Source organism: Xiphophorus hellerii, chromosome 8 (genome assembly GCF_003331165.1).
Source record: "Xiphophorus hellerii strain 12219 chromosome 8, Xiphophorus_hellerii-4.1, whole genome shotgun sequence".
Taxonomy (NCBI): domain Eukaryota; kingdom Metazoa; phylum Chordata; class Actinopteri; order Cyprinodontiformes; family Poeciliidae; genus Xiphophorus; species Xiphophorus hellerii.
Window position 1 is genome coordinate 7,645,986 of NC_045679.1, and position 23,407 is coordinate 7,669,392.

Here is a 23,407-nt window from a genome sequence, read left to right on the forward strand (position 1 = left end):
AGAGACCTGGTTTTAATTTAAAAAAGCAAAATGGTGCAAGTGTAAAGAAAATAGAAGAAATGAAATCAAAATGAAAACAATCAAAAGACAAGAGCTTTAAAATTAGCTTTATTTATGATCAGTTTGAAACAGGCGACCATGTCAACATAAAGGTTTTTCATTTCTTCTCCATTCTTCATTTGAACACAAATATTAATAAAGCTGAAGAATTTGGGAAGACAATTATAAAAAACTACCTGAAAACTGACATTATCTCCTAACAGCTCTTTGACATTTGGATTATTTTCTACCAGCTTCAGTTAAATGATTAATTATTTTGTTTTTATGTTTTTGTGGTTGATGGAAACACAAGTTATGTGACACATATTTTACTGAAAAGTTATTTGTAAGTTAATTTTGTCTTATTTCAAGTGTACTATGATATTTGCAGTAGAAATGTACTTGGTCAGATTTTGTGTTTTTGCAGAGCTGTGGTCATTTATCAGAAGGGAGGTGAAGAAAACAGGTCCAATAAACTAAAACCAGTCAGCATTTGGTAGAGAAATTGAAAAATAAAGGATCAAAATCTAATCTAAAACTAAAATCTGCTCAGAACTGCAAGGTTCCCACTTCAGCGCCCGCTAACGCAGCAGTGATTTATTATTCAGTCCCGGTTCATGCAGCTTAGCGGTACTGAGAGCCACGATGTCGCTCCGACTTCCCTATGCTGGAGGTCCGGATCCCCTCAGATCTGCATTAATCAGCGCTCTGGCTTTGTGTTTTCTGTGTAAATGTGTGTTTGTTTACATGTAGGTGTGATCATTTAGGGTGACACAAGCAGTTCTCCTGCTGTTATATCACCTGCATTTCCCAAAGCCACCATTAGGCGGCAGCAAAGCTCCCCGTGTCACTCCTCCTCCTCTCTCTTCCTGACCTCGGCAGAAATCTGCAGGACAAAGATCATCAATTAAACTGCAGTAATCTGCAAAAATCTTCAAATATTCTTGATATTTTTTCATGAATCAGTAATTTTACACACACAAAACGGTTCAAATACAGTAGATTGTAGTAGTTAGGGACCAGAACCAATCACAAACAGCTAATATCTGATTTTAGCTGCTGGTTTTAAAAGTTCAAACACCAAATATATTCTCCTGCCAGCGAAGAGAGGATGTGAGCTTCTTACTTTCACATCTAGAAAATCAAATGATATAGAATGGTGAAAATGTGGTTATTAAAGACAAATATTTCTATTGCACCAGATATTTTCTATTAAAAATAGATTTCAATTTGTTTGTAATAATGTTGGACTGATTAATAAAATGTTTCCATCTGTCGCAAACACCTGTGGACAAGCCTGATTTTTAAATTAATAGTTGCTGCCCCCTAGTGGTGAAGCTTCTGTCATCATTTGGTTTCAACAATAGAAACTGAGTTGAATAAAACTCACAGAGACGTTGTTGAATCCTGCAGCCATTGGATGGTTTTGTCTTGGAGGAACAGTCACAGGATCCTCCTGAGATACAATTTAATAAAAATCAAACAGGTTTCAGGAGAGAAAAAGGTGAGAAAAGGTCAAATGATTGGATTTTATTGGGATCTTTTAACTCACTGGAACATATCCTTCATTACTAATGCCGATAGCGAGCGATGGAGAGTTGGCATCTGGTTTGGTTCGCAGGTAGAAGACGAGCAGAGCGACCAGGGTGCCGATCAGCAGCACCACCACGATCACAGAGGCAGCGATTCCTCCGGCGTTGTCCGGCTTCGAGGCTGAAAGAGAGACGGAAATCATTTACTCCTAGAAAGGCTGAAAAAAAACTACAACAAACATGTTGGTGTCTCTTAAACAGGTTAGGATATGTCTGTGGGCTAAACAAAACCTGTTCATTACAATTTTAGCACAAAATCATTCTTAGATAATCAGATTTCAGTCTGATCAGTTCTTCTTATTTGAGCTGTTTTAGGGCGTCTTGTCTCTTTAAATCCAAATAAGCTGCTGGCCACGCCCCACAACTCAACGTTTACACTCTCACCTAAAAATGGATATAAACAGATCTGCTATATTAGAAACATACATCTTTGAAAAGCAGAAGTGGTGCCTCCTGCACAACCAACGAGAATGCAGCAAGTGGTTTCTGGATTGTAAGTCAACAACAAAACACTTGTCTTTCCCAGCAGCATTTGTACAGCGATAAAACCAGCTGACCAAACGTACTGGAGTTCCGTATGGTTGCTAGGTGACGAAGGAACTCTACTGGGGTTGCTAGGTCACGGTGCAGTCCCTGTCCAACATGGACTAATCAGAAAGTTTTTGAAGTGATGATAAATTTCCTCCCCTAATTTCCAGTCTTACTTGGTTTTGTGTCTCTAGTGGCGCAGTCGAACCCAACGGTGTACTCGATGTCATCCAGAGCTACAAAACCTGATGTGCCTTTGATGCCTTCAAACACAATCTGTTAAAAATAAGAACAAAATGCAGCAGAGATGTCAGCTTTGACATGCTTTAATCTCAATGACTTACAGACATGGTGGATGTTATTATTTCCGTACAACAATTTTGCACATGCGCACAACACGGGAGGGCAAAAAGACTATTTTTTTTACTTGTCATTAATCGCCGTGCTGCCGCAGCATAACAACTCTGTTGATTAAATGAATGAAACCTGGAGATTATTAATGTAGTGCGGTGAGCCTCGTGAAAGGGAAAATAACGCAGAAAACTGTTTAATAATAACTCAAAACCACTCATATTCTTTTTTAATCACTCTGTGTATCAGCTATGCTACACACAAACCTGTTGCCATAGCAACTGACTAACACCAGCTCTACTAATGTATCAGTATTCAGTAACACCAAGAACACGCAAATATGTCCCACACAAAGAACTACAACGACATATTAAGGAAACTAAACAGAAAAAGGGGAAAAAACTCAAATTTTGAGATTAATCTAAAGAAAGTTCTGGAAAATAAGGAAAGTTTCAAATTTCTAAATTGTACATTAATCTTAATATTTCTGAGTTTTTTGGTGGAATGTTTTTTCTATCTACAATGGCCCTTACACGTCGTTGTGAAAACCATTGAGTCCGTTACAGTATTGTTTTCAGAACTGATGTTTATTTTGTGATTATTAATAAGTGGTAGCCTGAACACAGGAGCTGCCTTTATTTTTTAACTGAATTGAAACACACCGATTTCCGCAGCACATTTGCATGTTGAAGTTGTCAAGCTAAGCTAGTAGTGCTAGCATAGTTAACTGACCTAGTTCCCTCTCTTTCTCTCTCTCGCTTTTTTTAAATTAAAACTTTCCACTCATTGTTATCTAGTGTTCGTAGTGTTGACAATTAGTAGCAAAGTACTGCTACTCCTTTTTACTTTTAAATATCACGCGTAGATTTGAGATTTAGCGCGTTGTGTCGACACCTAAACCGTTAATCTTAAGTAGTCGTCGTCATCGTCAGCGAGTGTGACGTCACGTACCAAGTTTCTATAGTTTTCTGGAAAGTCTGACCTGGTATCCCTCACGAGACGTGATGTTCAGTTCAAAATGCCTCCAAGGTCCACTGAGTTCGTTCACGATCAGCTGCTGGTAGATGATACCTCCAGACAGGCTCCATACCCTCAGCTGGCAGTCCGCTGGGAACATTTAACCAAACATGACGCATCCGACGATCCAGACTCTGGCGTCCATTTTATTAAAACAACCGTTCTTACATGACTGGGGCTTGTAGGCCCAGAACCTCAGACAGTTGGGCTTAAACGGCGGCAGTTGAGGGCTCACCAGCCAGGCCTTTTCATTGGCTGCTGTCCGGTTGCTGCTTGGGAAGAACAGGAAGTGACCTGGAGGCAAAACGAAGAAGTTAGTCATCTGCAGGGCGTATACACTTTTCCAACAGTAAAATTCAAGCACTTTTCAAGGTTTTCCAGCACAACATTTAGCTGTTTTTTAGTTAATTGGTTTTGTTCGTATCTCCATTTTCAATTCACTATTATATGATCATTTATTACTTTCCTGGTAGTATTCTAGTAAACTAAAATATAACTAAGTTTTATGTTTTGAGATGTCTCTCAAAGACGACCTACACACATGACTGGTCAGAGAAAGTTTTAAAAGAATCTCTAAAAATGTTCTCACTGAGTTTTATGTCATCCAGCAAATATAGGGAATTTTGGTATTTCTCGCTGGCCCAAAACAATAAATATTTTGTTTGATTTAGTTTCAGACAGAGAGAAAAAATGTGTATGTGTCTTTTTATTCTGTGTGTAAATATCTGTAGATAACACTTTCCAAATTTAACCAACATTATAATAAAACAGTTTCAATATCAAGCACTTTTCAAAGACTTCTTATAGAAATCAGGCACTTTTTGAGCCTTGAAAAACAACTAAGTAAAATTCAAGCATTTCAGGCACCAGTTCAAACCCTGATTTTGGATTAGAACCAGAAGAGAACCTCTTTGAAAACCGATCAAAGCAGCTCCAGTGTTGTTGTCTTCCTCTCTGACCTTTCTCTGTTCCCAGTGTGTGGTCGAGAGGTGGGACTGGATAATGCTTTTCCTTCTCCGGACTGGTCAGCTCCCAGTCCAGCTTCTCCCGTTCTCTGTCCTGAATGTTGATCCAGCTGCACATCCCGTTCTCCAAACTGCACTTGGACCCTGAGGTAGAAAGTCTGAACCTCAATATGCATGAAGTTCAAGCTTTTCCTTTAAGGAAATCTGACATTAATGATGCAGCTGATGGTTCCATGTGTCACATAAGATGCTCTTTTTTTCCACAATGTCTCTGCATAATATATTTTTTTATGTTATCGTATTAATCCAGACTCAGAGAAAAATTTCTGCTTGTTATTTTCTCCATTCTCTTGATATGACCTGAGTCAAATCTAACTAAATTGGTGTCAAATGTTTGTGCAGTAAAGATTTTTGTTTGTGCTGCTATCATTTTAAAAATCAGGGGAATTAAAGGTCAACCATCCCACCCTCCTTCTTCTAATCGACAAATTTGGTGTCAATCAATTCAGCTACATTTGTGCAGCAACAATTTTTGTTTGAGCTGCTTTTGGTTTAAAAATATTAATGAAAGTTTAAAGGTCAAAAAGTCAACCAGTGCTACATTACCCAAATCAAACAAAAATGGTGTCAAATGTTTGTGCTGCGTTTGTGCAGTAAAAAAAAAAAATACATATTTGTGCTGCTCACATTTACAAAGTCAAACATATTTGGTGTCAAGCAACTCAGCTACATTTGTGCAGCAAAAAATGTTTGTGCTGCTTTTGCTTTCAAGTTATTGCTGTTGACCTCTGATGATAACTTTTTTATTAATATCGTTAAAATGATAGTGGCAGAAATGAACATTTTTACTGCACAAACGTAGCACAAACATTTGACGGCAGTTTTGTTTGATTTGAGTAATGATTTGATTTGGGGGTTGACGGTTTGGCCTTTAAACTTTCATTAAATCAGCACAAACAAAACATTTTTTGCTGCACAAACCTAGTCAATTTGATAGATACCAATTTTGCCTGATTTGAAGAAGGTGGGGGCTGGTTGACCTTTCATGACCTCTGGAAACATTTACTAATATCTTTAAAATGTTAGCAGCATAAACAAAACTTTTTGCTGCACAAGCAAAGTTGCTTGGCACCAAATTTGCTAGATGTTGTAAACCTGAGTGGGGGCAGGTTGACCTCTAGAAACTTTTTTCATGAATATTTCTAAGATGATAGCGGCACAAATTAAAATCTTTGAAGCACAAACGTAGCACAAATGTTTGAGACCAATGCTGTTAGATTTGAAGAAGGTGAGCAGTGTCACCTTCACTCAGCTCCTGACTCAGATCAAAACAAACCTTGATCTTCACATGGATGAGCCGAGACTGTGATGTCATCAACAGCAACGTGGGAACCTCGACTTCCTGATCCGACGACCTCGAACTCCAACTGCGGAGCAAAACCAAGTGAAACACCAACCTGACTGGGGAAGAAATGCTCTCTAACGTCGCTCTGTACCTGCCACGACACAAGTCCAACGGAGACGTTGCCGTTGACGCGACGCCAGTCGTCTCCCTCATTCAGGTTCTCAGAGAAGATCGGGACTCTCTCTCCCTTCTGGGGTTTGACGTACACCGTAAAGAAGGCTGGAAGGTACACACCACCAAGTGATTTATAGGAGCAGAAAAAGATTTATAAGACAATTTTAGTTCTACTGGCAAATTAATAAGGTACAAATACAAAATAAAATAAAGGAAAAAAAGGGAAATAGTGAAGTGTTTTGACAGAAAGTAGCTTTTTTAGGCTATGTTCACACAGCAGGTGGAAATTATTATTATTATTATTTTTTGAACATGAAGGTCTTGCAGCCTTGCAGTGTTGTAGGTATAACACTCACCTGGGTTCCCTTCTGTCATATGATACCAGAAACTGACACATTCGGGTTTGGTGGTTCCTTGTTGGACGGGGGAGATGAGGACAGCGGCGCTACCTGGTGGTAGAATGTCTGCGTCTGTGTTGACCATCATGTAGTAACCTGGACAGAGACAGCAGGATGGGATAAATCTTCTGTTTTCCTGTTTTCTGTTCTCTGATCGGGTTTTGCTGACCTAGCTCGGTCCCCAGAGTGTGGTCTGTTTTGGGTCCGTTCGCCGTAGTGGTGTGTCCGTTTCTGTGGAGCCAGTTTATGGCGCCGTAACTGCTGTAACCACACTTCTGGCCTTCAAAGGAGCATTTTCTGGGTATGGTACACGGGCCGACCAGAAACGCCACATCGTCGATGGCAACCTGGCCGTCGAAACCGGACCGAACTGCTTCGAACATCAACTGTTGGGTGATGACAAAGATTTTTAAAGCTTCACTCTGTTGTATCTATACAGATGGAGCAGATTATTTAACTTATAATGAGACATTTTTCTCATGTTATAAGTGAAATAATCTGCCAGTGGAGCCAGTACGTTTTCATCAGTATTAAGGAATTATTGACTTATTAGTGAGGAAACAGTTTTTAAGTTGAACTTGAACTATAAGGAGAAACTTTGTAGCTGCTGGGTGTAACTATAGTTACAAAGTTACTTGTAATCTCACTTATTTAATTTTGAAATAAAGCAATCAGTTACTTTTTAAAGTATTAATCAGTAATCAGTAGTATGTGTGGACATTTATCGTATCGGTTATCATTTATCGTGAAACATTTCTTATAAGAGTTTTGATTTATCGTTATGATAAATTTCACTTACTGATGAAAACTGAAAAACAAAATTTACAGTCTGATCGGAAATGTTAGTTTATCACTGTGTTCCCTGAGAGCATCAATCAATATCAATAATTTGAAAACATGATTAAATGCAGTTATTGTGTGCAGTTTAGTGGCATTTTGAAGAGGCCTGTTTCAAATGAGAATGTTTTTCAAGAACAATATTTGTGTGCTGCAGTTACCTAAAAGATTAGTAATAAATAAATATTGAGATAAAATGTTCAGTCCATATTGCCCAACCTAATCAGTAGTTGGATTACTTTTTAAAGGTAACACTGGGAGGCATTTAGTTTTCATCTAAAAATGATTCTTTGTGTTGTCTACATGTGATACATAACATGTTCATTATACTTTGCTGGAACTCAGCTTTGGTTGCTAGGTGATGGTCTGGGGTTGCTAGGCGATGAGCAGAGCTTCTCTGGCGTTGCTAGGTAACCGGGCAGTGGCTGCTGGTTTGTGACATTCCGGAGGTTTCATATACTAAAAAACATTGACTTATTGCCAAAAGATGCGTTGGTGTTTTGTTTTTGTTCCTTTTTAAAGTTTTGGTGCCGTTTTTAGAAGCAGTAGAGACTCAAATGAAAGTACAAAAATGTACAAAATGTGAATTTTGCATTATACTTTTCACTCAACAACTAAAATCTGAAAACTGCTTTTTGCATTTCCTCAGGTTACATCTGATCATTTTAGACTTTCAAGCAGAACAAAAAAAACTTTGTATCTGATTGAATGGTTTGACACCTGAAAGTTTGTGTTTTGCTGCGGTACTGGGCAGTGCGCTTCGTGCCACTCGTTGCCGTGAGCGCCGCTGCGGGTCCACAGTAAAATCTCATATCCGAGGCCGTCGGTCAGCTTCACGTTCAGAGCACCTGGATGGGACCAGGGAGTTAGAGTCATCGTTAATCCCTGAAGAGATGCTCATATCAGGTGATCAGAACATCTTGGAGCAGTTAGCTCTGGGTTAGCTCACCTGCGTTCGGCCCATAGAGTTTGTAGTAGAAGGTCAGGCAGCTCTCTGTGGCAGTGGACTGCTGTGGGAATGAAAGCAAGCGCCCAAACGCTCCACGCAGCGAAGGACTCCACATGTCCACAACGAGGCTCGTGCCTGATCAACAGCAACAAGATCAGGATTTCCATCCCAGAGTACAGAAAGATTATTGATATATTATAATAATTCAATCAAAAAGTAAAACTCGCACATTATTTATTAAGCACATTTCTATTGTCCAATTATTTTTAATACAAAATGTTTAGTTTTAGAGTTTTTATTTATTTTTAAAAATAAAAAGTATATATATTTATTAAAAAATAAAAATATATTTTTTTTATTTCTAAGTTGATAGTGCTTCTAAGTTGATGATTTTTTCTAATTAAAGGTATAAAAATTATGTTTTTTATGTTTAGATGTTCAGCAATTACGACAGAATATTACAGCCAAGCTAAAAAAAATTAAAAATAAATAAAATTATAAGAATAAAATCATAATATTACGAGAATGAAGTGAAAATAACACAGAAATAAGTCATTGTATTACGACTATTACAAGTATTATCACTTTATTTTTTTAAATATTATGACTTTGTTTTCATTTTATTATGATTTTATTCTCATACAACCTTAATCTTGTAATAATGTGACTTTATTCTCGTATATGTATAATTTTTATCTCGCAATTTAAAAAAAATCTTTTCTTAATAATCCTCCATTGTACGCAATAAACTAAATTCAGTCTTTAATATTTAGTTTTTAAACAACTTAGAAACACTTTATTTAACTTTATTTTCTTATTTTATTTCTGTTTTATTCGTCCTCCAAAGAAAGATTCATTCACTATAGATAAAGGTTTTTCTGTTACCATCAATAGAAATGGTGAAACATTTTATAACCTGAAGAAATATTTCTGTATAAAACGATTCAATTCCTTCACATGTTGAGGTTTTCTACAAGTGATAAGGGAGGTAAAAATTAAGTTGGGTAAAAAAACCCAACTTGTTCCTGTATAATCTATGATCTCACCTACTCCGATGCTGTGATCCATCCCAGTAACCACAGACCAGTCAAAGTTGTCACTGTTGTCCTGATACCAAGCGCACAGTCCGTCCTCAAAGATGCATGACGCCCCTGTCATCCAGAGAAGTTAAATTACTTCAAACATTCGTTATTTTTTATTTAGAAATCATTCTGAAAGCTACCTGTCGGTGAAGACGGAATGTAGTCGGCGTGGCAGCTGATGAACTGAACATTCCTCACTTTGATCCAAGCAAAAGGCTGAACATCCACAGCGCGAGCTTCAAATGCTAGCTGGTTAAAAAAGAGAAGATTAGCTGTTTTGATACAGACAGAGAGTTACGATACGTCTACATTATATTTATTAACTGTACAGATCCCTGCCAAAATACTAGGTTTTTGTTGACATTAGTTCTACCAGCATTAAAGCGCTATGTCAACATAGAAGCTAATGCTAAAGAGCTAAAGCTAAAGCGCTAAATTCAACCATGTCTCGACAACAGGTGTCACAACACAGTACATTCATGTAAGTGGTGTATTCTTCTGTATACCTCATTCGTTTGTTATTGGGTTCTCTTGCCATTTACACAGCAATAAATTTACTTTGTAAAATCTGATCATGATCAGAGGAAACAAAACTGCCGATTTCACCTCCTTCAAAATAAGAGCATGACTATAAACAGCTAAGAATTTTTAAAAGTCAGTAACCAAAACTTCAACCCATATGTTGAACATTATTGAATGGAAGGTTTACAAAACAACCAAATTAATTAGAGCTTTAGAGTTTATCTGGAAAAATTTACTTAGCTAAAACGCTAAAGAGTTAGACAAAAAAGTAGGTCTGTCCAACATTGCTAAAATAAACAATAAATTTTTTTTCAAAGTTAAATTTGATATAGGCTCGGCTTGGGTTGCTTGGTAACAGGCTGGGCTCGGCTGGGGTTGCTAGGTAACGTCGCAGTTCCTGTCCAATGTGACTTATCAGGATATTTATATTTAAAAACATGAAATAATTGCCAAAAAAACAGCTGGTTGTTTTTTTAAGCGCCTGAGTTTTTTTTAGAAGCAACAGAAACCCAAATGGAAGAATAAAAATATGCAAAATGTGAATTTTGTGTAATAGGTCTGAAACCTGACCTGGAAGCGATGTTTCCTGACTCCTATAGGAACGTCAACGTGTTGCCAGGTCTCCTCCTCGTCCCCTGCTCCTGTTTTCCCACTGAACTCCCACAGGTTGGGCCTCACTCCCAACAAGCTGTCGATCACTCTGACAGAAAGCTCACCTGTACCACAGACAGACTTTCACTTCTGGGAAGAGAAAATGCTGCGAATTTCACAATTGGGATGGGAAATTACCAATGTGATCCAAACTCCCAGTGAGCGCAAAGTCGAAGCTCAGGTTACACACCGGACCGGTGGGGCCCAGGAGGGGAGTCCGAATCTGGGCTTCGGTTAGCTGCTGACCTGCAGCCTCAGCTACATATAGGAACTCTGCTTTGAATCAAGAAAATAAATTATAAATTAATGCCACACATTATTAGAGACACAGTATGCATCAGTTAATTGAAATGGCCCAGTTTCTACCTCCAGTTGTTGAACTTTTGTCCAGCAGCCAACCTTGACTCCCAATACTGGTGTCAGTCCAGCCTGAGCTGCCTTCAGGATAGGAGAAATCCCCTGCAGCAACGATCCAAGAAGAGGTGAAACTTTGTCTACATGGCTAAACAAAAACTTCTTTTATCAGATCTGCAATGGTGCAATAAGAACATTGTAGATGAAAAAAAGGAGGAAATTTCTGCCAAAAAACTCAGAAATATTCTAGAAAAAACGTGGAAATTTCTGAGTTTCGATAGAAAAAGTTTTTGACTTTTGACATTTCCACGTTTTTCTAGAAAATTTCTGAGATTGATGTCAAAATGTCTGATTTTTTTCTTGCAAATTTTCGACTTTTCAAACTCAAAAATTTCAATTTTTTTTTCTAGAAAATTTCTCAAATTTATCTCAACATTTCTGATTTTTTTGTATAAATTTAGTAATTTTTTTCCATTTATAGCATAATGGCCCTAATACCCCATCATACAGGTCCCTCAATTTAGAATAAACAAACTCACCGCATTTTGCTTCGTCCTCTGCAGCATCGCAGTCAGCCTGAAAATCACACATCTTCTCTGGATCATCAATGCAAGGATTCTTTGGAGGTTTGGGGAATTTTTCCAGGGTGGTATTATCTATTTTGTGCAGCAGATAATTAAACATTTTAGAAAACATTTTCACAAGAACCTAACTCGGCACAGGATCTAAGGATTTGCTTCTTCACAAAAAAACATTAGCCAGAGAAAAATCCAACATGGTCTTCAAGGAAATTGTATTTTTGCAATAAACTTTCCAATATTTATCACAGACGAACACTTCTTCTGTCAAATCATTCATAATCGAACGCATAAAAGTCATATTTTCTAATTATTTTTTTGATTTTTCAAAATGGCCAACACGGTTAGTGTTTGCAATCAAATTGCCAATTAGATGAATGTTTGGTGTCAAATCATAGCCTATATTTAAAGCCATATAAATCATCAGACATATTTTATTGATCATGTCTTCTTTTTCTGATGGACATTTTTTAAAATGGCTGTTATACAAATTATAAGGCCAGTCATGGGCAGAGCTACACAAAAAGTTAGGCTCACAAATTTAGCACTAATATGCTAAATAAAAATCTTAGCTATGCTAATGCTAATGCTTGTAGCAGGAGGCAACGCTAAATTGTGAAACACATTGAAAAATTTGCGGAAGCTAACGCTAAACCAGTAAAGGCATAAATAATTTGTAAAAGCTAATGCTAAAAATCATTTAATAGAAAATTTAAGGTTATTTTTATTGATTTATTTGTTTGATTGATTTATATTGCTTACAAATTTGCATATATTTTTTTTTTTTTTTTTTTTTTTTTTTTTTTTTTGTAACCCCTCCAGGGGGTCTTTTTGTGGGCTCTAGTGTCCCTTTTCATGAAGTAGGCTGACAGGAAAGGGGGAGGGAGAGGGGGGAAGACATGCGGTAAATGTCGCCGGGTCCGGGAGTCGAACCCGCGACAGCCGCGTCGAGGACTTGAGGCCTCCAAATGTGGGTCGCGCTAACCCCTACGCCACCACGGCACGCCCCACAAATTTGCATATATTAGAGATAATCATACCAGATGACCAGCGGCATTCAGGGGACAACATGATGCTGTCGACTGCGATTCCTCCATAGTCCAGGTCTCTGATGGCTGCCATGATGAGAATCTGTAGAGATTTAACAGAACAAAAAATAACAAGTTATATTTTCAACATTTAATCAAATGTTTTCACCCCTTTTTTGCTTTACCCTTTCTATTGGGTAAAGCAAAATGTGTTTTTTAACAAACATGTTTTTAAGAAAAAAGTACCTTTAATGTCAAAGTGAAAATGATTTTTACAAAAAGTCGACATTCAAATAAAAATAACATTAAAAAGTGATTGCATGGGTGTGCTGTGGTGGCAGGGTTGGCCCAGACGGCCATTTTTCACCATCAGTCCTTAAACTGATGGTAAAAGTCAGCGGCGGCCATTTTGTATCATCAGCATGTCTTTCATTGTTATTGAACATTATTTCTGTCTATATTAATGATAATCTACTGTATCGTTATTTATGGTAGGTGGTGCTTCATGTCTTACCTGGAAGGTGTAGTTGGACACTATCTCCACCTCCGCCTTCACCCAGAGGTCTCCTAAAGCTCCGCCCCTTTCCCAGACAGGGTAGATGAGCTGGTCCGCCACCAGCACCGTCAGCCCGCCGGACCGCGGCCCAAACTGATGAGTGTACATGACCATCTATGGAAAAACAACGAAACCAAAAACATGTAAACAAACTGAGCCCAGAAAGAGGCTCAGAGGACAAACATTTTATTTTTAGAATTTACAGATAAGAGACAGAAATATCTAGAATTTATTCCTTAAAATACTGAAAACCAACCATCCATCCAACCATCCATCCATCCATCCATCCTTCCTTCCTTCCTTTCTTCCTTCCTTCCTCCCTCCCTCCCTCCCCTTCACCACCAGACCTAGAACATCTGGAGGAACTGGCAGAAACTCCTTTGTATTTTGTAATGAAATGTTAATTTAAATAATGGTAAATAATGACTAAAGCTGTAATCCAGCCTGTTCAAACTGACCTTACATGGATGTGAGCTGTTGGTTGGTTGAAGACGTGGGCTCTGAAAAGCCGCCCAGTCCATGGTGAGACCGCCATCAGGGACCGTGACGTACAGGAAATACCCTGCCGTAAAAACAATCAAAGGTTTTAGTACGGGACCAAAAGGTTCTGTAGGCTGTAATTATTCTGGACCAGTTCAGAACTGGTTAAAGATTTAAACTTCAGGAGAATCTGACCAGTTTAGCTTTGACAGTGTAATAAAAAAAGAAGCACCTGATGCTGTATTGTTGGAGTGATCTCTGCCTGGACCTTTCCAAGGATCGGTTCTGGAGATGTTCTCCTGATTTGTTCTGATCCATTTGAGTTTGGAAAACGATCTCAGGTCCCAGTCACACAGATCCTCCTCAAAGTCACAGCGGTCGTAATCATCTGGAGGATAAAATAAAACAAATCTCTCTCAGTGTTTCGGCTGTTCTGCAGTTTTCTGATGACGTGTTGTCATCTCTTACCGCAGGGCGCCTCGTCGCTGCCATCACCACAGTCGTCCGTACCGTCGCAGACCTGCCGCTGCTCCACGCAGCCTCCACCACCACACTGCACCATCCCCTCTGGGCAGCTGGTCCCAGCAGGGAGCGCTGTTGGGTTAAACACGTAGAAACAAATCCATGATCTGCTCATGTGAAAGTTTTCTGTTCTGATTAGTCAACTCACAGGGCAGAGCGCAGTCCAGGAACTCCAGCTGGTCTATGGCTACGTCTCCGTTTTGTCCCGCCGAGCGCGCCGAGTGGAGATGGATCCGGAAAGGGGAGGAAATGCGGCCCAGGAAGACGGTGGCTTCCCTCCAGCTGCGGGCGCTGGAGGTCTCGGGGCGCCACACGACGGCCTCCTGAGAGTCCTGGTGGAGGATTGAAGCCCACAGAGGAGTTGGACCTAAACCCGTGAGTCCTGTGGTCAAAACATGTCAACACAACGAATGTCAACGTTGTCAAAAAGATGAATCTGGTAATTCTACACCTAGTAGAATTAAAGACATATATCATCATCCCTCTCAGAGAGCTAACTTTTAATGTTTGTATAGACCTTAAGAAGAGAAACAAGCCCACAGCATCACATGTCTCCACCATGCTTTAGGTGCTTTTCTGATGTCAGAACTTTTTCCATTAAGCTCAGTTTTATTCGTATCAGAGCAAAGATAACATCTGCAGTTCTACACCAAACTTAAATATGAAGAATTACAACATCTACTACTATAGATTTATAAGATTAGAACTCAAAAACTCAATGGATGGATGGATGAGCTAATGGATGGATGAACTAATGGATGGATGGATGGATAGATAGATGGATGAACTAATGGATGGATGGACTGATGAATGGATGAGTGAACTAATGGATGGATGGATAACTTAGTTGATCTGAATTGTGGCTCCAGTCTATGGAAACATTTATATTCTTCCTTTTTCAGGCTCACATTTCTCCAAATCCTACATTTTAACTAAATGTTCCTGTAGTTTATAAAATAACTGATTTTCAAGCTTTTCACATGTTTTTTTTTCTCTACCAGTGAATGTTTAGGGTGTTTCAATCGTTGTTTACCAGCCCGGCCAACGCTGAGCAGTCTACGGTTACCTGAGTCCCACAGGAAGTATCTGAGTCGCAGGCGGCACGTCGGCGAAGAGCCCTTTATCTCCGGAGAGATTAGAACTGAACTCTGAAGAGACTCTGCCCCCACTGCACTCACTGACATGAACCAGCCTGGATGGCAGGAGACAGTACATGTTTTCATTTAGGCTATAAAGATTAAAGTTTACTGAAGGATTTGTTCTAATGATGCTTCATGCTACCAGCTGATATCTATGGCTTTATCATCACCTGATATGTTAATGATATTTAACAGCAACATATTTTATTTACAGTGCCTTTCAAAAGTATTGTACCTCTTGAACATTTTGTCATGTTACAACCAGAAACTTTATTGTATTTTTCATCATGTTTTGAAACGCAGACGAGTAAAGTTTTGAATAAAAGGGTGCTCCATAAAAAAATACATGCCACACCATTCAGATTTTTACGAATTTAAAATTAAGGTCAAGACAAATGTTTAAAATATTTGTCGTTCAGTTAGAGGTGCTTATGTATGGAATAACTGTGTGAAGCTAAAACTTTGTTTTTCATTCTTTAAATTTACAAAAATTATTTGCTAAATAAATAAAAACAAGGTTTTATTTTGATTGTTTCTTTTTTATGAGTTTATCTACAGGCTGTCTGCAGCTTTGATTGTATGTATAAAAAAGTGAAGATATAATAAGCTTTTACTGATACTTTTTTCGGTTTATAACTGTAATTCTACCATTGCCAGGAATTATATTCTTTATTATCCATTTCTGTATTAGTTTTTTTATTTTGTTTTTTTCTGCGTTGTGTCGGTTTTTGACTTCTATATGAAAAGATTTAAATGACTGAATATTTTTTATTTATATATATATATATATATTTGCAAACCATGCATAATTTTCACGTTACTTCATAACGATGAACTACTCTGTGTTTACCTGTCACTTCGAATGGTAAAAAAAACCAAACACACACTTTAATGGTAATGTAAGAAAGATTTATGGGGTGGCCATACTTTTGCAAGGCACTGCACACAAAAGTACATCACTAACAAATAATCAGGGATAAGCATAATGAGAAAAGATTGTTTTAAGATCTTTAGACAACGAACATAATATAACATAATGCATATTTTGAGACAAATTTAAACATAAAATAAAGTATTTTCAATCAGTTTCTTGGCAAAAATGCTCCAAACGTGTTCAGAAAGCCTTTTGTACTTCAACTATTGTTTCTGTGTTGTGTAAAAATTTAAGAAAATGTAATTTTACACCTGTAGCTGTGCCGGTGGTGTAGTCGGAAGTCGGTCCGCTCTCCGGCAGCTCGCCCCCGCTCTGAACTCGCTGCCATTTGTATTCCTCACCAACAGATTCAATCTTCCATCCACACACTCCTTCATCCTCAAAGTCACACTCAAATGATTTTCCAGAGTACCCTTCAGAGAGTTTAGTTTTCAAAAAAAACCCCGTCATATATGTCGTGTTTTTATGAAAAATGCGCTGAGTCGAACTGTATCATCGTTATCAGTTTATTCCCGGATCACCAAACATCCAGCCAGACTTCATTACACAATCAGCCTCACCTGGACTACTTAAGCCTGTCGCTCCATGACGTCACCACAGGTGGCCATTTGTAGTCTTAATTATACATAACATTAACACCACATCTCCCCTCTCTAGAATCAATGGGTAGACTACCATTGATTCAACAGACCTTAGAGGATTATTCTGCCTCTATAGCTGGAAGGTCTGTTTCTACCTAGAGCTAGAAGAAAAAGCTACAATAAATAGAAATATATATTTAAATTTTTAGCATAACATTTACATCAATCATTTTATTTCCCTTAGCTACAAATTCAGTCTATCTGGTTTCACAACCCGTCTCCCAAACCTGGTTCTAGGAGTAGGTGAAAGTTCAGGAAAGCTCTGCTGTGAAGATTCCTCAGAACTCGGTGGAACTTGTTCTGCACCAACATCACCTTCTGGTACTTCTGGCTCTGTCGAAGGCTCCATGGTAACCAAATGACGACGATTTCGCCTAATCAATCCATGGGGTCCTTCCACAATGTATGACCGTGGAGTAGAATGACTGGTAACCACTGCTCCACTTGTGCCTTGATCTTTAATCCACACGCCTTGTCCTGGAGTAAGTTTACTAAGAACTCTTGCTCTGTGGCGTGAATCATATCTCTCTGCATCCTTTATCCTTCTCTCCTTTTCTTTTTGAGCAATGAACTTACTTTCTGGAAGAACAGGCCTCAACAAAGATGGAAGTGTTGGCACAGTCGTGCGAAGCCTTCTTCCCATAAGGAGCTCCGCCGGACTGTACCCACTCCAAAGTGGGGTTGCTCGGTAGGCGAGTAAGGCTAGATAGGGATCAGCTGCTTTCTTCAACAAGTTCTTTATGGTTTTAACTGCACGTTCAGCTTCCCCGTTACTTTGTGGATATCTTGGGCTACTTGTAATATGGCTAAATCCATATAACTTAGCAAATGTAGCAAAAGCAGCACAGGAAAACTGAGGACCATTATCTGTGATCATCACTTCTGGAATGCCGTGACGTGCAAACACAGATTTCAGGTGAGGAATCACATCTGCTGATCTTGTGGGACTCAGTTGAGCAATTTCCACAAATCTTGATGCATAATCCACAACCAGAATATAATTTTTCCCTTGCAAAGTAAACAGATCGGCCCCAAGTTTTTGCCATGGTCTGTCCGGATACTGTGATGGCATCAATGGCTCTGTGGGATTCTCTCTCTCTCTGTTGCAGGTGTGGCATTTTAGAACCAGTTCTTTTAGCTGCTGGCCCAGTCCAGGCCACCACACTGACTGCTGTGCACGTTCTCTGCATTTCACCACTCCCTGATGTCCCTCATGTAATTTCATGAGCACATCATTTCTCATAGTTGAAGGAATAACAAGTCTGTCTCCTCTTAACAAAAGACCATCCTTCACCGTAAGAAATGCCTTTTCAGCCCAATACAGTCTGAGTGCGGGTTCACTGTTGTAGTGTGTAGGCCATCCTTCCTCACACAGCTGCATCACACGGGCACATATACTATCCCTTGTCAGCTCCTGTCTCAGCTCCTCAAGGTAGCCAGTGCTTGCAGGCAGGTGTTGGATCACATTATCTACATAAATATTTGAATCGTCAACCAACTTTGCTTCAGTTGTTGATAAATTTTCTATCATAGGAGCACGTGACAGCGTATCAGCTGTCCACAGATGTTTCCCTGGCACATATGAGATGGAATAAGAATATCTCATGAGACGCATTCTAAAACGCTGAATACGTGGTGGAAGATCATCTAACATCTGGGAACCCAAAAGACTCAGAAGCGGTTTATGATCTGTCTCCATTTGGAAATGTTTGCCAACGAGATAATTACTGAACCTTTCACAAGCCCAAGTAAGACCTAAAGCTTCTTTTTCCACTTGTGCATATCTCTGCTCAGTCTGTGTTAGAGATCGTGACACGTATGCAACAGGTCTCCACTCCTGACCCCACTTTTGGAGCAGCACACTCCCCAGACCATAAGCTGACGCATCTGCTGAAACCTTACATTCTCGGTTAGTATCGTACATGGCTAACACTGGCGGGGATGAAAGCAAATCTTTCAGTTCTTGAAATGCTCTAGCTTGATCAACTCCCCATATCCAACAGTTTTTCTTTGACAAGAGATCCCTCAAAGGCTTGTCTCGCTCTGCCAACTTTGGAATAAACCTCCCCAGCTGGTTAACCATTCCAAGGAAACTTCTTAGTTCACTCACATTTCTTGGTTCTTTCATCTTTCTCACAGCTTCTGTTTTATTTGGATCAGGACTAACTCCATTAACAGAAATAATATGGCCCAAAAATGTTACACTCTGTTTCGAAAGATCACATTTATCAATGTTCAGTGTAATACCGGCTTCTTGAATCTTTCCAAGAACGGTATACAGACGAGCATCATGCTCCTCCTGTGTTCGCCCCCACACCAACACATCATCCATGTGGCAAACTACACCCTCTAATCCCTCCGTAACCTCTGTTACCATTCTGTTCTGGAAATGCTCAGGGGCAGAAGCTATACCGAAGGGTAGCCGTTTAAAATAATAACGACCAAAAGGTGTAATAAAAGTTGTATATTTTGCAGTATCTTCAGTTAAAGGGATCTGCCAGAACCCCATATTAGCATCTAATTTACTGAAAATGTTAGCTCCTGCTAACTTACCGAGTGTTTCATCTACAGAGGGAAGAATATACTTCTCTCTGCACACAGACTCATTCAGCTTGGTGAGGTCAACACATATGCGTACAGCCCCTGTCTTTTTAGGAACAACCACCATTCCTGAGCACCAATCAGTTGGCTCCTCAACTCTGCTAATCACCCCCAAACTTTCCATACGGGACAGTTCTTGCTTGACTTTGTCCATCAAAGGAAGTGGAATCCTTCTGGGCGTCTTTAATGAAAATGGTTGAGCTCCTGGTTTCAGTTTGATGGCATAAGGCTGTTTCACTTCTCCCAAACCACTGCATAGCTTTGGATAGCTAGTTTTTAATGTTACAACAGTTATCTCATTTAATCTAGCTACAAGCTCCAGCTTCTGAATGGCTGGTCTACCCAAAAGTGCAGTTTGCAGGTGTCTCATAATATACACACTTTCTTGTATCTCTTTTTCTCCTTTTTTCATTAACATCTCAGCAACCCCCACAATATCCAGTGCATTTCGCCCTGGTCCTAACAGCTGCCTGGTAGCTTTTTTCAGGGGGGGGGAACTCTTGTCTCTATAGATGTCTCTGTACATGGCGTATGGCAGGACCGTAACATCAGCACCAGTGTCAATCTTGAATGAGATGTTTCTTTTATTTATTTCAACATCCACCCTCCAAGGCTCATCTCCCTTGGTAATACTGCCTAAAAACAAAGAGTCATCTTTTTCGACAGCATGTACAGTCTTGAGCGTCCTACACACCCTCTTATAATGTCCCTTTTTCCCACATAAATGACAGTTTTCCCCATTTGCCGGACAATCACGTTTGGGATGGGATGGAGAGCAGCCACACTTATAACATTGAGAAATCTCCCTTTTATTATTTGTAGTAGTGCGCAACTTAGGTTGGTATTTAGCCTTGGCATGCTTAACACTGCTTTTGTACACCCTGTCGACAGATTTTCCATTTTCTGTCTCCGATCTGATGCCACTACGCAGACAGGATTGCTGCCGTTTCACCTCTTCACTTTGTCTCGCCGAATTAATGGCCTTTTCCAGCGTCAAATCTGGGTCGAGCTGCATACGCTCAGATAATCTTTTATCCTGCAATCCCACCACCAGTCTGTCACGAATCAGTTCATCATGTAGCGCTCCATAACTACAATGCTCTGCTAGCGCATACAGTGAAGTAACAAAGGCATCTACGGTTTCATGCTCCTCTTGTTTGCGCATGTTAAACCTGGCTCGCTCATAAATGACATTTTTCTTAACAACAAAGAAAGCTTGAAATCCATCACGAACTCCTTGATACGTGTTTCTTTGGTCAGGTGGTAATGCTAATCCCCGCAGAACATCATCCGCCTCGTCTCCCATGCAATAAATGAGCGTGTTAACTTGATTCTCCTGAGAACTAGAATTCAAGTTACTTGCCAAACGAAACCGTTCGAATCGCCGTATCCACTTGGCCCACTCCTGCGGCTTCGTGAAGTCGAAAGATTCCGGCGGCTGGATGCTGAACGTTGCACATGGACCAGCAGAAGCGACTCCCTGTACGTTGTCATCAGCCATGCCTCCGGTAGAATTGCAGCCTCCGATGATTTACACTACAGCACTCCTGACACCATGTCGTGTTTTTATGAAAAATGCGCTGAGTCGAACTGTATCATCGTTATCAGTTTATTCCCGGATCACCAAACATCCAGCCAGACTTCATTACACAATCAGCCTCACCTGGACTACTTAAGCCTGTCGCTCCATGACGTCACCACAGGTGGCCATTTGTAGTCTTAATTATACATAACATTAACACCACAATATATCAATTTACATTCAAAACTACTAATGGCTAGACTGTACCAGCCGTTAGGAAGTAGGCTAACGGCTAGTAGCTTCAACTTACCACAGTTTTGCTCGTCGCTACAGTCGGAACAATCACACACAAAGTCACATTTCCCTTCAGGAGTCTCACACCGCGAAGACCCCGAAGCACAAACTGCGCAAAAAGACGAAATATCCAGTGAAGTTTAGTATGTAGCTGAATACATATCATCAAGTGTAAACATGTTCACTTTACAAGAGTTTATTTTTGATGGAGATATACATTTTCAATTTAAAACATCTATGCTTTTATTCTTAAACATATTTTAAGGGTATTATTACAAAAATTATAGTTTTTATAGTTTTCCAGCCGAATTTGTTTTTAAAAACAATATTAATTTAGATAATATGTGGAAGTTGACGCAAGCTAAGCTAATGATGCTAACCTACGTTCCGTTTAGAAAATTTAAGCAGTGGCTATTCAATTTGAATGAATCAAACTTACTTTTAACTTGTAGTATGTATGTAAAATTTACTATAAATCAAACCTACTTTTACTAAGTAGATTTAACCTATGAGTAGATTGGCAATTCAGAAAGCACAGTATTATGAACCTTTGATAGTTTCTTGTATAAACATTTTTTTTGCTATGCTAACTGTATAAACAGGTGCTAAAATTTTCTATACCTGATGAAACGACTCTAAAAGACAATAATTTCCCCCTCAGAAAACCACATATATGAATCAAATTATAAAAACAAACATATTTGTTAGTAACTTTGTTAGTTTGCTAATCAAGCTATATGAGCATTCACATATAATTTTGTTAGCAAAAAATATTCTCTTAGTATAATAGCACCTAAAATTAATTGTGTCATAAATATACAAAAGTAATAGTTCTCTCTCTTTAAATAAAGTATAATATGTTTTTTCTATGAACTGCAACTAAAATTTATAGAGGAAAATACTCATAATTAAACTGGCATCATTTTGGCTGCTGTTTACATTTAGTCCTAGGTTTAGCATCCATATTTGAATTAAATCTAATCAAAATAAAGAAAATTTCCTTTACCAAGACAGTTTTGTTCACAGATTTACGGCCTAGCATGCCCTAGGCTAAACAATTCTGATTAAATTAGTTACAAAATAAGATGCTTTTTCACTAGCTAGCTTAGCAGCAGCTATGAGCAGCTGTTAGCTTAACGCTGTTAACCTAATTCCTTAATTTCTTCATGATTCTCCAAACTAATCTCATTCTAAATGCTGCAGTTTGGTTTAACATCCTAATGTGAATCAAATCTATTTAAAAGAAGAATTATAATCAAAGAAGTGTTATGTCCGTCTGCTTGACGCTTGCACTAAATATATTACATGAAGCTCTTCTAAACTCTTTATCAGGATATTTCTAAAAATGTAGCTATGACCCAGAATGCATCAGGCTCAAAGGCCAGAGTAATAAACATACTTTTCACATTTTTATAATAAAATGTTTAATTGATCTGATGCTTCTAATATGAAATGTCATGTTTTCATTTACTTTAAGTGGAAAATCATCATAATTAACAGAAATAAAGGTCTTAAACATCAGTCTGTGTGTAATTCATCTATATTCCTGAAATACTGTTTTCAGTAACATCCTTATCTATTAAATGGTATATATATGACTATATATACTCTTTGGTTCATTGTAGACCAGCATATGCCATTTATTAGACTTTTAAAAAATGTTTAAGCAAAAATAATTGCCAATAATAATGAATTGTTTACTTTAAACAATCTTAAATCTTTCTGAAAAGTTACTTTTAAGTAGTGTTTGTCTTATTTTGAGTGCAATAATACATTTGGACTAGACACTTGACAAAAAATTCTTGGAAAGTTGTTGTGTTTTTGCAGTGACGTATTCAACAAATAGGTCACCCATAATTTATGATGTAACTGGTGCAATAAAGTTATGACATCTTAATAAACCCATAAAACTTTCTGAATTCAACAAACTTCCAAGAGTCTGACTCTCTTTAATTTTGATTATTTGAAGCTAATATCATCTCTGAGTGTTGATTTTTAAAATTTTAATAAAAGTTAACCAATTTTCAACCACCTAAGTCATTAATTTAAAGTAATTTTTAATTTTTTCTTACCGAGCTGCAAACAAAACAGCAACAGGACCGTCGAGCTCCAAAAACGCAGCATATTTTCCCTTCCTTCACATCTCAGTCTGAAAACTGTCCATGGAAATTTCACCAGCCGATCCGACCTTTATTTCCCAGAGATAAAAGGCGGACTTTAAAATTACCCAGCATGCAAGTGACAGCCATAAAACACCCCCGGGGAACAGCGAACATCTGTATATTGCTCAAGAGATACTTGTACGTGC

At 38.7% G+C, this 23,407-nt stretch overlaps 1 protein-coding gene across 4 annotated transcripts; it reads right to left on the reverse strand.

Moving 5' to 3' along the window:
* Positions 1-90: 90 nt before the first annotated feature.
* Positions 91-23,291, reverse strand: mamdc4 (MAM domain containing 4). 4 transcript variants are annotated; one of them, XM_032570156.1, is made up of 29 exons: positions 23,172-23,291; positions 21,116-21,208; positions 16,293-16,454; positions 15,035-15,160; positions 14,117-14,350; positions 13,915-14,040; positions 13,679-13,834; positions 13,425-13,528; positions 12,925-13,080; positions 12,423-12,513; positions 11,344-11,460; positions 10,817-10,909; positions 10,589-10,726; positions 10,370-10,515; positions 9,418-9,526; positions 9,242-9,346; positions 8,196-8,330; positions 7,967-8,094; positions 6,579-6,795; positions 6,368-6,505; positions 5,989-6,116; positions 5,829-5,919; positions 4,487-4,636; positions 3,696-3,821; positions 3,493-3,617; positions 2,336-2,435; positions 1,592-1,752; positions 1,430-1,495; positions 91-925 (listed from the first exon to the last, which is right to left on the reverse strand). In XM_032570156.1, the coding sequence occupies exons 1-29, from the start codon at positions 23,221-23,223 to the stop codon at positions 887-889; spliced, it is 3,612 nt and encodes a 1,203-aa protein (XP_032426047.1). In that variant the 5' UTR covers positions 23,224-23,291; the 3' UTR covers positions 91-886. The 4 variants fall into 4 exon arrangements, with proteins under 4 accessions (XP_032426047.1, XP_032426046.1, XP_032426045.1 ...); XM_032570155.1 differs by having other exon boundaries at positions 5,829-6,116; positions 10,589-10,723; XM_032570154.1 differs by having other exon boundaries at positions 5,829-6,116.
* Positions 23,292-23,407: the final 116 nt, after the last annotated feature.